General features: G+C 40.3%; 1 protein-coding gene across 1 annotated transcript in view; it reads left to right on the top strand.

Annotated features, from left to right (window-relative positions):
- The window catches only part of LOC124777914 (mannosyl-oligosaccharide alpha-1,2-mannosidase IA-like), a 64,674-nt gene extending 50,617 nt beyond the window's left edge, over positions 1–14,057 (top strand). The window contains exons 8-10 of the mRNA XM_047253470.1: positions 4,400–4,516; positions 11,000–11,156; positions 13,343–14,057. Of these exons, the coding sequence (XP_047109426.1) occupies positions 4,400–4,516; positions 11,000–11,119 (237 nt within the window). The 3' untranslated portion in view covers positions 11,120–11,156; positions 13,343–14,057. The remainder of the gene's footprint in view (positions 1–4,399; positions 4,517–10,999; positions 11,157–13,342) is intronic.
- Positions 14,058–14,697: the final 640 nt, after the last annotated feature.

Here is a 14,697-nt window from a genome sequence, read left to right as displayed (position 1 = left end):
CTGCTGCATCGACAACAGGGTAAAAAGGTACCCATGGGGCTGCCTTTTGCTGAACACGGTGAATACAAGGAGTGAAGGAGTGATAAACCGTGTAACATCCCCATCTAAGCCTGGCCAATACACATGCTGACAGGCCAAAACTTCAGTGTGAGAGGTCCCCCAGTGACTGACAAGCAGAAGTTGCAGTACATTATGATGTAAGAAAGTGGGAATCACAACCCAGGGAGCAGTGTCCTTCATAGGTAAAAACAGAACCCTGTCAAACACACAAAGTTGGTACTGGATGGAGAATTAATTACACCAGGGATCCAAGGTATGGCCTAAGGGTTTTTCTGCTGCACAAAAGAGAGGAAGGCAAGATATGGCATCACCATTGATGTGTTGTGCCATCGGCTGGTAATGGATTTGATAATAATAACAGGAGAGGAAGAGAGCCCACTGCAGCAAACGATGCACTGCCTTGTCTGGCATGGAAGGTGAAGAAAAAGAGCAACAAATGGCATGTGATCCATGATTAAATGGAACTTGGAACCATACAAGAAGATGTGAAATTTCTCAAGGGCAAACACAATTACTAAAGCCTCCTTTTCAATCTGAGAGTACCACTGCTGAGCAGGAGTTAAAGTCCTAGAAGCATAAGCAATGGGTCATTTAGAATTGTCCACACATTTGTGCACCAAAACCACACCAAGATTGTGCTCAGAGGCATTTGTAGTGAATGCTCGGTCACAAGCTGGGGACCAAAAAAAGGCACATTTTTAACAAAAATGTGTGCAGGGGCTGAGCAACAGTGGATGTGTCCAGTAAAGCCATGATAAAGCCGCAGTTGCATCAGTGTGGTGACACGTCTTGACCTCTGTGCAGGAAACTTCAAAACCTAGCTAAAAAAATTGAGGTTTGGAAGACTGCACTTGAGACCCACAGACTCCAAAACAGAAAATAGCAATTGGAGTTTGCTAAGGTGGTCTTTGGTGAAAGAATCCAAAACAATAATATTGTTATGGGAATTACACTGAAAACTTGTGGGAGCACTAGCCATGCCAAAGGCAAGTGTTGATGTTGGTATAGGCTAAAAGGTGTACTGACAATGAGAAGGTGCCTAGTGGCCTCATCCATGGGGAGCTGGGGGTACACTTCCAACAAATCGGTCTTGGAGAAGTGGAAAAGTAGTGGCTGCCAGATAATTTTGGGAGCAACTCGTAAGGAGGGGGCAACAGATCATGGACTGTGCATGAATCATGTCACTGAAATTGCTGCAGAGGTAAAGCTTACCAGTCTGCTTCTTAATGATGACCAGATGACCAGTGGTGTAGCCCATACACTGGAAGAAATAGGCTGAATGACACTGAGTGTCGCCAAACGTGCCATACCATCTTCTATATTCATCAGTAACACGTTATGTCATGGCATATGACGCAAAGTAAGTTTTGGAAAATGTGGGAGGCAAAGCTCAGTTCTTACTCTTCGATTAAAATGACAACCCAGGCTCACTGAAAAGAAGAAAGTGGCTGACATTTTGTCCCTCTTAGATTACATCCGTCCTGTTCGTGGATTTTTCTTGTCACTAAAACTAACATGTTTCAATAATGAAACCTTCTGTTTGAGAGTGATGAGTGATAAAGTACTTCCTAGCAATGAGCAATGCTGCTAAGTCTTATAGTAATGCTATGTAAATATTAAACAATTGAAAATACAGTGTGGAATAATGTCAATACTGTGAAAAGGATAGAACAGTACTCGCCATATTAGAGATGGTGAGTTGCAGATAGGCACAACAGAAAAACTGTCAAACGAAATAGCCCCCCCACCACACACACACACACACACACACACACACACACACACACACACACACACACACACACACACAAAACACTGTCTCTGACTGTTGAAGGCAGACTGTGAGCAGCTGCATATGACAGGAGAAGCAATCTGGGTGGTGGGGTAAGGAGCAGTTTGGGGCGGGGAGAGATTGGGTAGGAGTGGGGGACGGTACAGTGCTGCTCGTGGGTGTAGACAAGGGGGGGGGGGTGGAGAGAGGGGAGGACAGACAGGTGCAGTCAGGAGATTTGATGGAGAGCAGTGGCCATTCATGCTGACAGACAGCTTGTTAGTTGTCATGCCCATGTAGATACAACACAGCACAGTATAGCTTGTATATCACACGACTGGTTTCAAAGGTAACCCTGGCTTTGATGGGATAGCTGATGAATGTGACTGGACTGGAGTAGGTGATGGTGAGAGGGTGTCTTGCAGCAAAAGTGTGCTTTTCCTTTTGAGATACAATATCTTGAATAACTGAAGACAAGACATGCAAAACAGCTAAAATCCTGTTGACATTGCTTGGAGAGAAGTCGCTTTTGTCACTGTTTTTCTGTAAAATGTGCATGAAGATTTGATTTTCATTACCAGCAGTAGTAATTATCAGGAAAGCAGTGTTAAATATTGGCCTGCTGTAACTGCTAATATGCAAAATGTGTCCATATAGAGCAGCCTGAAACTGCCTCTTCTGTGCAGTAGGTATTCTATGTGTTCATTTTATTACCTCTCTTGCTTTTGTTACTATAAGTTTTACTTTACTGTGACAGGCATGTGTGACCCATACACGGGAGATTTACAGGTTTTAAAGAACAATTCTTTGGTCATTGTGTTGCTGGCTGTTGTTGATGCAGTCACAATGTTACTTATGTACTCAACTATCTTTCCATTTTTTCTCAAAGTGGTCACTGATGACTGGTTGAAGGTACTTTATTTTGTTGGTAGATGTCCTGTAAACCCCAGTTATGTCCCTATTTGCACTGATAAATGTAGTGCTCTTGAAAGCATCAAATAAGTACATCATCTACTGTCCTGCACCATGGATACTGTCACCTTTTTTTTGGGAAGAGAAGTAGTGAAAATATTGTCTCCCTAGAGCTAAATCTTCAAAATTGCACTATTTTGCAGCTCACTTGTGTTTAAAAATCATCTGTTACATGTTAGATGGGCTTTTTAAGGAGGATTGTGCCCTTTTGTATCTCAGGGATTCAAATGCAGCTCAATCTGTTGAACTGTCAGTGGAATACATGTTGCACATCAGTAATTCAAATTTACAAATTGCAATTCAGAAATTAACCATTCTTTTAATGGTGTTGCTGTTTTCATACTGATAAGTGACATCACCACTGAAGCTTTTATGGAGATTCTACATGAAGTATAATTTAGAAACTTTCTTTGTTCATTAATGTTGGAATAGGTGCCTGCCCAGCTAGTTGTGCGGTCTAAGGTGCTGCTTCCCGAACGGGAAGGTGTGCCGGTCCCTGGCATGAATCAGTCTGGCGGATTAGAGTCGAGGTCCGGTGTGCCGACCAGACTGTGGATGGTTTTTCAGGCGGTTTTCAATCTACCTCAGCAAATGTGGGCTGGTTCCCCTTATTCCGCCTCAGTTAAGACCGTAGCAGCAATTGCTGTGCAATCACAGTTTCCATGTACATGTACACCATAATTATTCTACCAAACATTTGGGGTTACACTCATCTGGTATGAGACATTACCAGGTGGGGGGGATCCACTGGGGGCCAAACCGCACGGTAACCCTGGGTTCCGTGTGAGGTGGCAGTGGGGTGGGTGGACTGCTGTGGCCTGTTGTGGGGTTGTGAACCACTGAGGGCTATGGCAGGACGAAGCCTCTCCATCATTTCTAGGTCCCCGGTTTACTACAAACATACAATGTTGGAGTATATCTGTGTTTTGTTAGTAAGAAATAAAATCCTAAAATATACTTCATTATGAATAGCTATGCACTGTATAGTGCTTCAAGAATATTTTCTGTAATTTATAACTTCACTTTCTGGATAACTCTAGAAGTCACATTACCATTCTTCATATAGGACAGTTACCCCTGTGAGGAAAATGTTAAGCTAGTGACACTAATGAAATGTGAAATGCAGTACGCCATTGCCTAACAGAGCTCTTCATTCTCTGACAAAATGCAGCTGTCGGGTTACCCTGGTTTACCTGCATTTCAACTGATGGTAAGACAGTTTCTAATGTGCTGAAAAGAGGCTTGATCATTAATGTATTGCTCACTAATGATCCAGCCATAAATGTTACATATTGCACCTTACTGTGATTTTTCTATTGTGCTTGTATTATGATCGTGTTTGTAATTTAGTGATTTTTTTTCCATCAGCAATTAGTTTTTAAACATTTTGACCAGACTTGCCCGGTGATGACTCTGTATGGATTCCAAATAATTTATCCCAAAATCGAATTTCTGTTATCGTCATAATTAGTGAATATTGCGAATAGAAGACACCAGAATAACGACCACACGTACAGATGTTAATGCTGTTTTGTATCAAAGAAACGCATTATGTGGTTTATTGTTGTAATTTTGTGTCTTTGTTGTCTTATTTAGGCACTGGAGAAACACTGCAGAGTTCCTGGTGGCTATACAGGCCTAAAAAATGTTTACCTTGATGATCCTCCAAAGGATGATGTGCAGCAAAGCTTCTTCCTAGCAGAAACATTGAAGGTACTTAAAAATTATACATAATTTGAGATCTTATTATAAATTTTGCTCATAGTAATTCCTTAGTTTGTAGCTACTTTGTGCTTAATTTCTCCAAGGCTGTGAAAATACAAAATACTGATTTAAACACTGGAAAATCCAGGATGGAATTTAACAATATTTTGAAAAGGAAAGTTGCTACTTGCCATACAGTGGAGACGCTGAGTTGCAGATAGGCACAACAAAAAAGACTCTCACAGTTCAAGCTTTCAGACATTAAGGCCTTTGTCAAAAAAAAAAAAACACACACACCACACGACACACACGACTGCAGTCTCAGATAACTGAAACCACATAACGAGCAGCAGCACCAGAGCATGATGGGAGTGTCAACTGGGTGGGGTTAAGGAGGAAGCTGGGATGGGGGTGGCGGACAGTGGAGTGCTGCAGGTTAGATGGAGGGCAGGGGAAATGTGGGGTCGGGGGGGGGGGGGGGAGGAGTAGTGGAAAAGGAGAGAAATAAATAGACTGGGTGTTGTGGTGAAAACGGCTGTGTAGTGCTGGAATTGGAACAGGGAAGGGGCTGGATGGGTTAAGAACCTTGTATTCAATAATTGTATAGTGTCAGAGGTCACAGTGATGAAAGGTGATACTGTTGCCAATTGTGTGTCTGTATTTATCTTTGGGGAGGCCAGTTGAGAAACTGCTAGAATAAAAAAATCAACAGCATCACAACTTGTGAACAAGCTATGGCAGCTTCATGCAGAAGGTGTGCTGACTGCATCACCATAAAGTTGATTGAGTTGGCCAGGATGTGGTTGGAATGACCTTTTCAGTATTTGAAATACAGTATTTCTGTACAGAATGTTATACAGGAACATATATGGGTCCTCTTCACATTTTATGTCACCTACGTCACTCAGTTATGTACCTGTACCTATACGTGTAAGGCTTTGTAAAATAAAATGGAAGGAGGTATATCAGGAAGCATGTCAAAAGAATCCTCCAAGTGAAGGCCAAACTGATAAAACAGCTGAATGTTCCTTCAGTGTGAATTGTGTGCATTTGAACATTGTGTGATCGTAAAACATCATGGATGAGAAAGAGGCATGAACAGGTGATGCAAAGAGTTTGAGAGACTCTGACTGAGAGTACTGAAAGAATGCATGATAGACTGTACTCTCTCACAAATAACTGAAGACCTGTAGCAGCCACCTTTTTCCACTTGTCTCCACAGTGAGGGATTATGCATGTACTGGCCACTAGCATTTCCTGTAACTGTACATCAGTGATGACAAAGGGCTGAATGGTGTATCATCAGAGTGTTGTGAAGAGATGGGGACTGTATTCTCTCAAGTCTAACTTCAGTTTATGCAAGCATGACCAGTAAATCTGTGTGAGAATGCACACCCACTGATATCCATTCTGAGATGTGGTGTTATAGCGTGGTGTGCAGCTTGTAACTAAATCATTTTCCCCACTTTGTTGTCCTCAATAGCTGGTCTCTCTTCTCTCGATCTTTAACTGGCCAAAACTGTTGCCGATGGAAGGATATTTCCAGTAATGTAGCTCATACAGTATGTAATGTTGGATATTATCACTTCTGACAATGCTTTTGAAATATTAACAGCTCATAATCAGTTCAGGTTTTGTATTTCTCTTTTGAATGCAGGTAAAGTAATGTTACTTACTGCATATAACATACAGTTCCTTCTACATACTACATACAGTTCTTTATATCCCATTTTAGTGCTGTAGACTTACCCTCTGTGAAATAACAAGCAATTTGTTTAGTGGCAAAAGAACAGTCAGCATAAGTCACAAGAATGGTCACTAAGTTGGGTGATGGCATAATTTCACCAGGATAATACACTGTTTTTCAGGTTGAGCAAAAAATACCACAACTAAATGAGATTGCATAGTGAAAGTATGTTCATAGTAGTTACCACTACCTGTTGCTACTTTGGATTGTTATTGCAGCAGTCAACCCTTGTCAAAATTAATCACTGTCATTGAAGTCAAATGCAGATTTGTAGTGTAAAGTAATTAAAAGATTTTATCATTGAGTTAATAAATGCCACATGCAGGACACGAGACCCAAGTCAGACGAGGTACATTTTATGAGCAGTTATTTCTACCACACCGACTTTGGTGAACTTTCCTGTACCAACTGACATAGTTGTTCCTTCGGTGATTTCTGGTCGTGCAATGCAGACTTTGAGACTTAAATGGTGTGTCATAAAGCCTCGTCTAAGAATGCACTATTGTTTTATAAATTATGCAATACTGTGGAAATTGGCTAGCTTGAATTTGACTGTTTTGAATGAATTGCAAGATTTTGCTAAAAATGGCTTATAAAAAATGTTACTGTATAGAAATTCAGAAAAATATATGGGTACTATTACACTTTCAAAATGTGAATCCTGTTGTATACAAGTTTAAGTGTCATATTAAAAATGGTAGTAAATTACATGATTATTAAGGCCAGTATTTGAATGAAAATGTTTTTGATTCTGCCAGTTAGCTCATAGATTTTTTCACTTATCAAACTGTAGTATTATCTTCAATCAACTATAACCTTTGATTAACATTATTGGTGGCCAAACTAATATTATCAATGGAATCAGTGAAATGAACAATAGATTTAAATTGAACTTTGCCTGATAATTAATTTGCAGGATTTCTTGTAGCTATCACATGTTACATAAGCTACTGTTTCAGAGCTTTGGAAAAAAAATCAGTAAATTTTTGGGAGCCGATGACATAGCAGAAGGGGAGTACCCACATGTTATGTATATAGTGTCATCCCTTGTACTGTTTGTGGACAACTGAACACAACACCACACCACTCTCACAGGAAATTTTGTGCTAAACTACCTTTACTTGTTCCTGATGATGACATTTCAGCAATGCAGTGTTTCACCTCATATCACAGTGTAGGGATGCTAAACGAAAAACAGGGCAGAAATTTAAATTTACTTAAGAACTTTCAATTATTATTTTGGTGTTCCATTTATGTGCTATGACTAAGGAGGGTGATGAAGTGGTTAAGATGTTGTAATCTGGAGTTCATGTTTAACAGTAGTTCTCCCTACAACTGACAGGGTGAGTCAGTTGGAGGATGACAGGGTCATACCATCTCCAATTGAATCATGTTCCAGTTTTTATATGCACACTGTCAGCTGGCCCAAGTGCAGGTGCAGGTAGTAGAGGCCACTCACCAGGCAACTTCATTGCTTGCACTCTTCTGGTGAGCCACCTCTGCCTGCAGGTGCACTGTACAGTAACATAGCTATCACCTGTGCTCTTGACTGGCCGCACATTAGCAGCTTGACCGTAACTGCCCATGGACGGACACTTGAGCTGGAATAGCCTGGTTGAAATCAACCTTGAGAGTGGGCAAGCCTACTTCCTTACCCTTAATTGTTTAAGGTGAATGGTGGTGGTGATCATTTCAAAAGAACGTGATTTATTTCATTCACAGAGCTCGACCATGTTGTTAATAGGGCTTAGAACACTAAAATTCCTGTTATTTTGCTTTGAGAGCTTATGGGGGAAAGAATAAGGGCAAACTCAATGAAGAGGTACATTTTTTTCATAATGCCACTTGATAACTGTCAGGTTTTCTGCACGCTTGAGGTAGAAAATCACACATCTGACTGATCTACCAAGGCTGCATAATGCAAACCAAGTAGGGAGCTGTCAGCTGCATTCTCACACAAACCTACTTCCACATTTCTACAAAAAAAGTTTTGATTATTGTCTCTTTAGGTTTTTGGCAGTATTGTATAATTAGGAATTACAATCAGTAATGTATATGGAAACTGTTGAAGTGCATGACTAATTTATAAATCAACAGAATCAAACAATGGAAACTCCAGGTAGGAATATCAACAATATTAGGAGAGGGGTAGAATGTTATTCATTGTGGAGGCAACCTGTTGAGTTGCAGGCGGGGGGCACCACCTGCAGCTGTGACCAAAATAGTGTGTCATGAAGTGTGGGCCCTAATCTTAACCAGTAAAGAAAATAAAAATATTGAACTTTGAGTTATAAGTAGAACTCCTAGCTAACAGCAGAAACGTTTACACAAAGAAAGAAGTTTGAGGTTTAATGAAATAATGTCGGTTTGGCCCTTTGCATAAATTAAGTGCCTTGGGAAGAGATTTGAAGGGCCCATTTAATAAGCAAAAGGAAGAGATGGGGCCCCTCCACGCCCGCACCAACGTGGTGACCAAACCAAAAGTTCTACTGTCACCTCCGTAAACATGTTAGTTGTCTAGTAAGTGGATCACAGGATGCTGGGCTGTGATGTTGTCCGTGCGTCTGGGTAAGGCTACGCATTAACATGGTCCATCAGGTGATAGTGGACGAAACGCGAGTGGGGGTAGCAATTTGAAGAGCAGAGGGAAAAAAGTGCCATGGCTCGTGCCGTGGGAAAAAAACCTCTGCGACAGTGGGATGGGTAGTAAGAGCAGTAGGGGCTTACTAGCTGCGATAGCTCATGCAAGGTTGGATTTGAAACTTCCTGGCAGATTAAAACTGTGTGCCCGACCGAGACTCGAACTCGGGACCTTTGCCTTTCGCGGGCAAGTGCTCTACCAACTGAGCTACCGAAGCACGACTCACGCCCGGTACTCACAGCTTTACTTCTGCCAGTACCTCGTCTCCTACCTTCCAAACTTAGTTCTGCAAGGTTCGCAGAAGAGCTTCTGTAAAGTTTGGAAGGTAGGAGACGAGGTACTGGCAGAAGTAAAGCTGTGAGTACCGGGCGTGAGTCGTGCTTCGGTAGCTCAGTTGGTAGAGCACTTGCCCGCGAAAGGCAAAGGTCCCGAGTTCGAGTCTCGGTCGGGCACACAGTTTTAATCTGCCAGGAAGTTTCATATCAGCGCACACTCCGCTGCAGAGTGAAAATCTCATTCTGGAAACATCCCCCAGGCTGTGGCTAAGCCATGTCTCCGCAATATCCTTTCTTTCAGGAGTGCTAGTTCTGCAAGGTTCGCAGAAGAGCTTCTGTAAAGTTTGGAAGGTAGGAGACGAGGTACTGGCAGAAGTAAAGCTGTGAGTATCGGGCGTGAGTCGTGCTTCGGTAGCTCAGTTGGTAGAGCACTTGCCCGCGAAAGGCAAAGGTCCCGAGTTCGAGTCTCGGTCGGGCACACAGTTTTAATCTGCCAGGAAGTTTCATATCAGCGCACACTCCGCTGCAGAGTGAAAATCTCATTCTGGAAACATCCCCCAGGCTGTGGCTAAGCCATGTCTCCGCAATATCCTTTCTTTCAGGAGTGCTAGTTCTGCAAGGTTCGCAGAAGAGCTTCTGTAAAGTTTGGAAGGTAGGAGACGAGGTACTGGCAGAAGTAAAGCTGTGAGTACCGGGCGTGAGTCGTGCTTCGGTAGCTCAGTTGGTAGAGCACTTGCCCGCGAAAGGCAAAGGTCCCGAGTTCGAGTCTCGGTCGGGCACACAGTTTTAATCTGCCAGGAAGTTTCATATCAGCGCACACTCCGCTGCAGAGTGAAAATCTCATTCTGAAGGTTGGATTTGTTAGTATAGGTATCATGCATCATTACCGTGACAAGCGATGGCGATGTGTCCCAGTTGCTGCAGCTGCTCCATTCCTGGAACAATCAAGATCGTTATACAGTAGTGGGAGATCGGCCATAGATCATCTCGCTGTGTGGGGGATGTGTGGAGCTTGTTTGCATGCAGTGTACGGTACGGCTTCCCTGTGTGGTGCCAGTTATTCGGCAGTGTATTTCAGCTGGATATCCAGTAAATGCGTCTGATTAACAGGGACTCGCCTGTGCCGTTATGTTTGCGTATGCTTGGCCATAGATGTTATGTCCTTGCAAGTATGTCTTTTGGTCTTTTATGTTTCCATCTATGGTTGTGGTCGTAGTTCCACAGATTCAGAATAAACGGGTTCTGCGAATGTGTGGAGTTGCAGTATTTGGAAACAGTGTGTGTCATTGCAAGGAGCTTAAGGTAGACTATCACAGAATCTTTACAGGCATCATAGGAGTCCATGATGTATTGTCTGTCTAGCCATTTCTGAAGAGCTTAGGAGTATAATATTTAACTACTGAGAATAGCAAATTGTTGATGCATTTTCCAATATTGAAGATTGCACAATGACATTGTAGTAATTTGATGCCATCAGTACTGGTACTATCATTCTCCAATCCAAGTATTTTTCTATTCAGAAGTTTCATTGTAAATGCAACTATTTGTGTGTAAAAATGGTGGTAACATTATCTTTGCTAAATAAAAATTTGCCTTTGTTATAATCTTATGTATCCTGTTGTGTGTGTTTCACTGTTATTGTTTTTCACTGATCATTCTATATTAATTGTCATTACCTTACAGATTGAGAGACTGGTTAGGAAATACCTGTTGTTCATAGCTGTTCCTTATTTCCTTCCAAATGTGTACTGCTGTCAATTGCAACAAAAGATACTGCACCAGATGATGATTGCCGTGGGTGTTGTCAGTGTGATGTGTTTTTGTTTCAGTACCTGTACTTGCTGTTCAGTGATGACAGTTTGATTTCACTTAATGAGTGGGTCTACAATACAGAAGCTCACCCACTGCCAATAAAAGGTGTCAACCCACTCTACAGAGAGCAATTATAAGGACTGAATCTTTAGGATGCTAATTTATTTATTTCAGGTAACAAAAAAGTTACACTTACTGATTCTTATAAATTTAAAGTTCTGTATTTTTATTATATTTTTAGTCATAGCCATTTAATTACTGATTGTGACTGTATTGTTATTTTGAATTACTAGCATATTTATTCCATTTTGTTTTTCATTTTTTTGTTTGGTAATTTTGTGCCAGAATTTTTTGTGAGCTAAGAGGTGGTAACAGTCAAACAAGATCTCCCTACTGTCATTATGAAATAACCTGTAAATGAGAAAATAACTTAAACTGATGTGTGTGTGTGTGTGTGTGTGTGTGTGTGTGTGTGTGTGTGTGTGTGTGTGTAAAACAGCCACATTAAGGTGCTTTTATAAATGGTATCACTGATGGTAACACACAGATTTTATTGTAAAATGGTGTCCACAGACTATGGACATGTTAAGACTATCATTGTACAATGTAATTTCATTTCAGTTTATTTACATGACAAGCAGTGACCTGTGGAAATACTCTCACTCATTATATAGAATATCTGTTTAACAGCATCCAAGCCCTTTTGTGGCTGCAGTCTGGTACCAAATGTTCATTCTCCATCAGAGCACACAAATACAGCCCATACTCATACTGCCACTTCTTTCTCCAGTGTTTCAGCACAGCTGGAGTGAGGCACATGGAGTTTAATGGTGTCAGCCAGGTAAAAGTGTTACAAAAATATGAAAATTGGGGGGGGGGGGTTGGAAAAAAGTAAGACCTTTGGAAAGTAGGCAGTTGCAATAGCAAGATGCTTTAGACTTTACTGAAGAAAGTCAAGGGAAGTGGCTCCAAGGTCAAGAAAACTGATAGTGGCTGGGAGAGCAATATACTGACACCAAATGGAGCTTTTGCTTTGATGGAAATCAATAAAGTTGTGGAACAGAGGTTTCCTGAATCTGTTAGAAGGTTGGCATCTAAAACTAGAAATAGACTTTGGTTATTGCAGATGAAATGAGAAAGATAAAGTGGTATAAGAAAAAGAGTTAAAACATAAAGTAGCAGGGGAAGTGGGAACAAAACTGTGAACAGTGCTGTAAATTTAAAGAAGGTGTCTACTACAATTGCCAGCATGAAATAAAAGTAAAGCATAAGGGACATGTAGAATGTATGCATAACAACAGTAAACTTTAGCACTAATTTGGATTAGAAAGAATGGCCATGTTATTGTAAATCATTGCTGGGCAAATTTAGTGCACTATTGTTTGAGGAGGACTGTGAGATAATTTCGCCACCATCATCGTACATCTCGCACAGGGACGATGAGAATACAATAAGAGATATTACAGCATATACAGAGGCATACAGAGAGATGTTTTTTCCATTGCTCAGTCCACAAATGGAGTAGGGGAGAAATAAATGGAATAGGGGAGAAATTTGTTAATTTTGGTCTGAAGTACTCTCTGCTGTGGCCTGTACAGTGGCTTTTGGAGTGTATGCACTGATGTATGTTGCAATTAAGTACTGTTGAAGAAAAATCTTGTTAATGGAAGAGTGTGTTTAAAGAGCACAAGTTACGAAATTGGAGAAAGGTGGTATTGTGTGCAGCATGGAACTCTTTCTGATGAGCTAAGGACATCTCTTACCATCAACATTTTTACCTGCATCAAATGGGAAATCCATGGAAGAATGTTTCTACAACTTCTGTGGCACTTTCACATTTGAGATAGTATCCGAATCTGTACTAGCTTTGCTGCACCAGGTCTCTCATATCTCTAGTTGGAAATTGCTGTAGCTGTTGAGAGGTGAGAGATGACTCATACTAGTAAACAGCCTCAAATTGTGGATTAGGAAGATAGACTGATTGCATCCTTTGTCTGGGAAGAGGTAACAAACTGATTCTGGAGGGAGGAGGGGGTCGAATTTTCCAGTTCAAACTTTTGAGACTATTGGCTTAATAATTTTATTATGAAATTGATGTGTGTTGACATGTTATGTGTTGTTCTGCTGTTGTGGTCAGTCACGATGCATATTTAGGTTAGGAGATCTTAACCAATTGGAAGACATTAGACTTTTCTGAATGAATACTATGCTTTAATTTATAAGTTCACTTTCTCTTTTGAAGTTAATCTTGCCAGAAGTATCTAGTTCTGAAATAAATATTTTTGCTGTAAGTCTTGTTATTAGTATTATGTAGTTGTCAGTGGTAGCATTTATAATTGTGTTTTCATTTTTCCCCACAGGTTTAAATGTTGGACCAGAGCTGTGAAGTAGAATTTTCAGAGTTTGGAACATTCTCCTGTTGATATTTTAGTGAAGAGATGATTTAATTGGTTATTAAGACTGTTATTCATATTGAATGACATTAAGGGAAGGGTGACTTTGGGAATATTTTAACAAATAAGTTTTGTAAGCTTCCAAAGTGTTACGAAGTAGTGATAAAAAAGTGAAGTCACGGGACTGACTGAACCATGAGAGGACAGTTGTGTTGTGGAGATGCTATTCTGTAATATACCGTGTGTTTCTGAATACTGAATTGATGAAGACAAGAATATGTGTGTTTCTTTTTTAAAACTTTTTAACTCTTGAAAACAAAAGGAGTAGTGTAAATAGAGCACAAAACTACTGTGTGTACCCTCTTCTTAATGAACTGAGTGGCTTTGAAAGAAAAAAAAATCACATTGAATATAATAAGGGTACAGTTTTTTGTGATGTTTGATAGCATTCCAGTGTAATGAGAGTATCGGGCAGACTCCATGATTCAAAAATCAATTTTCTTCTCCTGTTGGTTACATCATACAGGAAATCTCTAGATTTCACATAAGAATGTGAAGTACAATATGGTAGATGTTTACTTAAGGATATTGAAAACTGCTGTGTCCACATTCTTGTACAATGAGATTTATGGTTACGTTGAACTTGTGAATGTTTTTATAATTAAAAAAAAATCTTCTTTTATTTGTTAGCTTATTTGGTTACGTTTCAGTCTCTACACTCTACATTGTCATGATATTCCTTCAGAACCAAAGCTTTCAGTCGGGGTGCTCTACTGAGCAACCCATTCAAAGCCTAAAACCTGACCATCTGTGGTCCTGTAAATCAAAATAGTAAATACCTATAACTTAATGATTCACAAAGTCCCTAACATGAAATATGCTTCCACATCTCTGAGTAATTCTGTGAAGGAATGCAGCTACAGTTTTTTTTTTAATAAATAAAAGTTTATTTTATTTATATTCTTTCCATCTAGAGATCTCTTTATTATCTTAAAGTATTTGACTGAGTTTTATTTTAATGTGTGTTTGACAAACTGTTAACAGCCTAAGAATAGTAGTATTTTATTGCTGCTGTGAGGATTTCTTACTGTGATACAGTGAAACCTGAGCTGTCATAGGGAAAGACTGGGGGCCAGTTAAAACTATGTTTATTATCATCATCATCATCTTCCAAGGTACAAAAACATGTCCTCGTCTGCCCACGAGGCTTGGAAACTCATTTGTGTCAAAAGCATTTTCCTGTAATGCATTTAATATTTAGCAGAGCATACGTGTAGGCATACTAGTGTTATGACTGAGAAAAGATTATCTAATTTTTTAGA

This window comes from Schistocerca piceifrons, chromosome 1 (assembly GCF_021461385.2).
Source record: "Schistocerca piceifrons isolate TAMUIC-IGC-003096 chromosome 1, iqSchPice1.1, whole genome shotgun sequence".
NCBI classification, from domain to species: domain Eukaryota; kingdom Metazoa; phylum Arthropoda; class Insecta; order Orthoptera; family Acrididae; genus Schistocerca; species Schistocerca piceifrons.
This window is presented reverse-complemented; position numbering and strand designations above follow the sequence as displayed.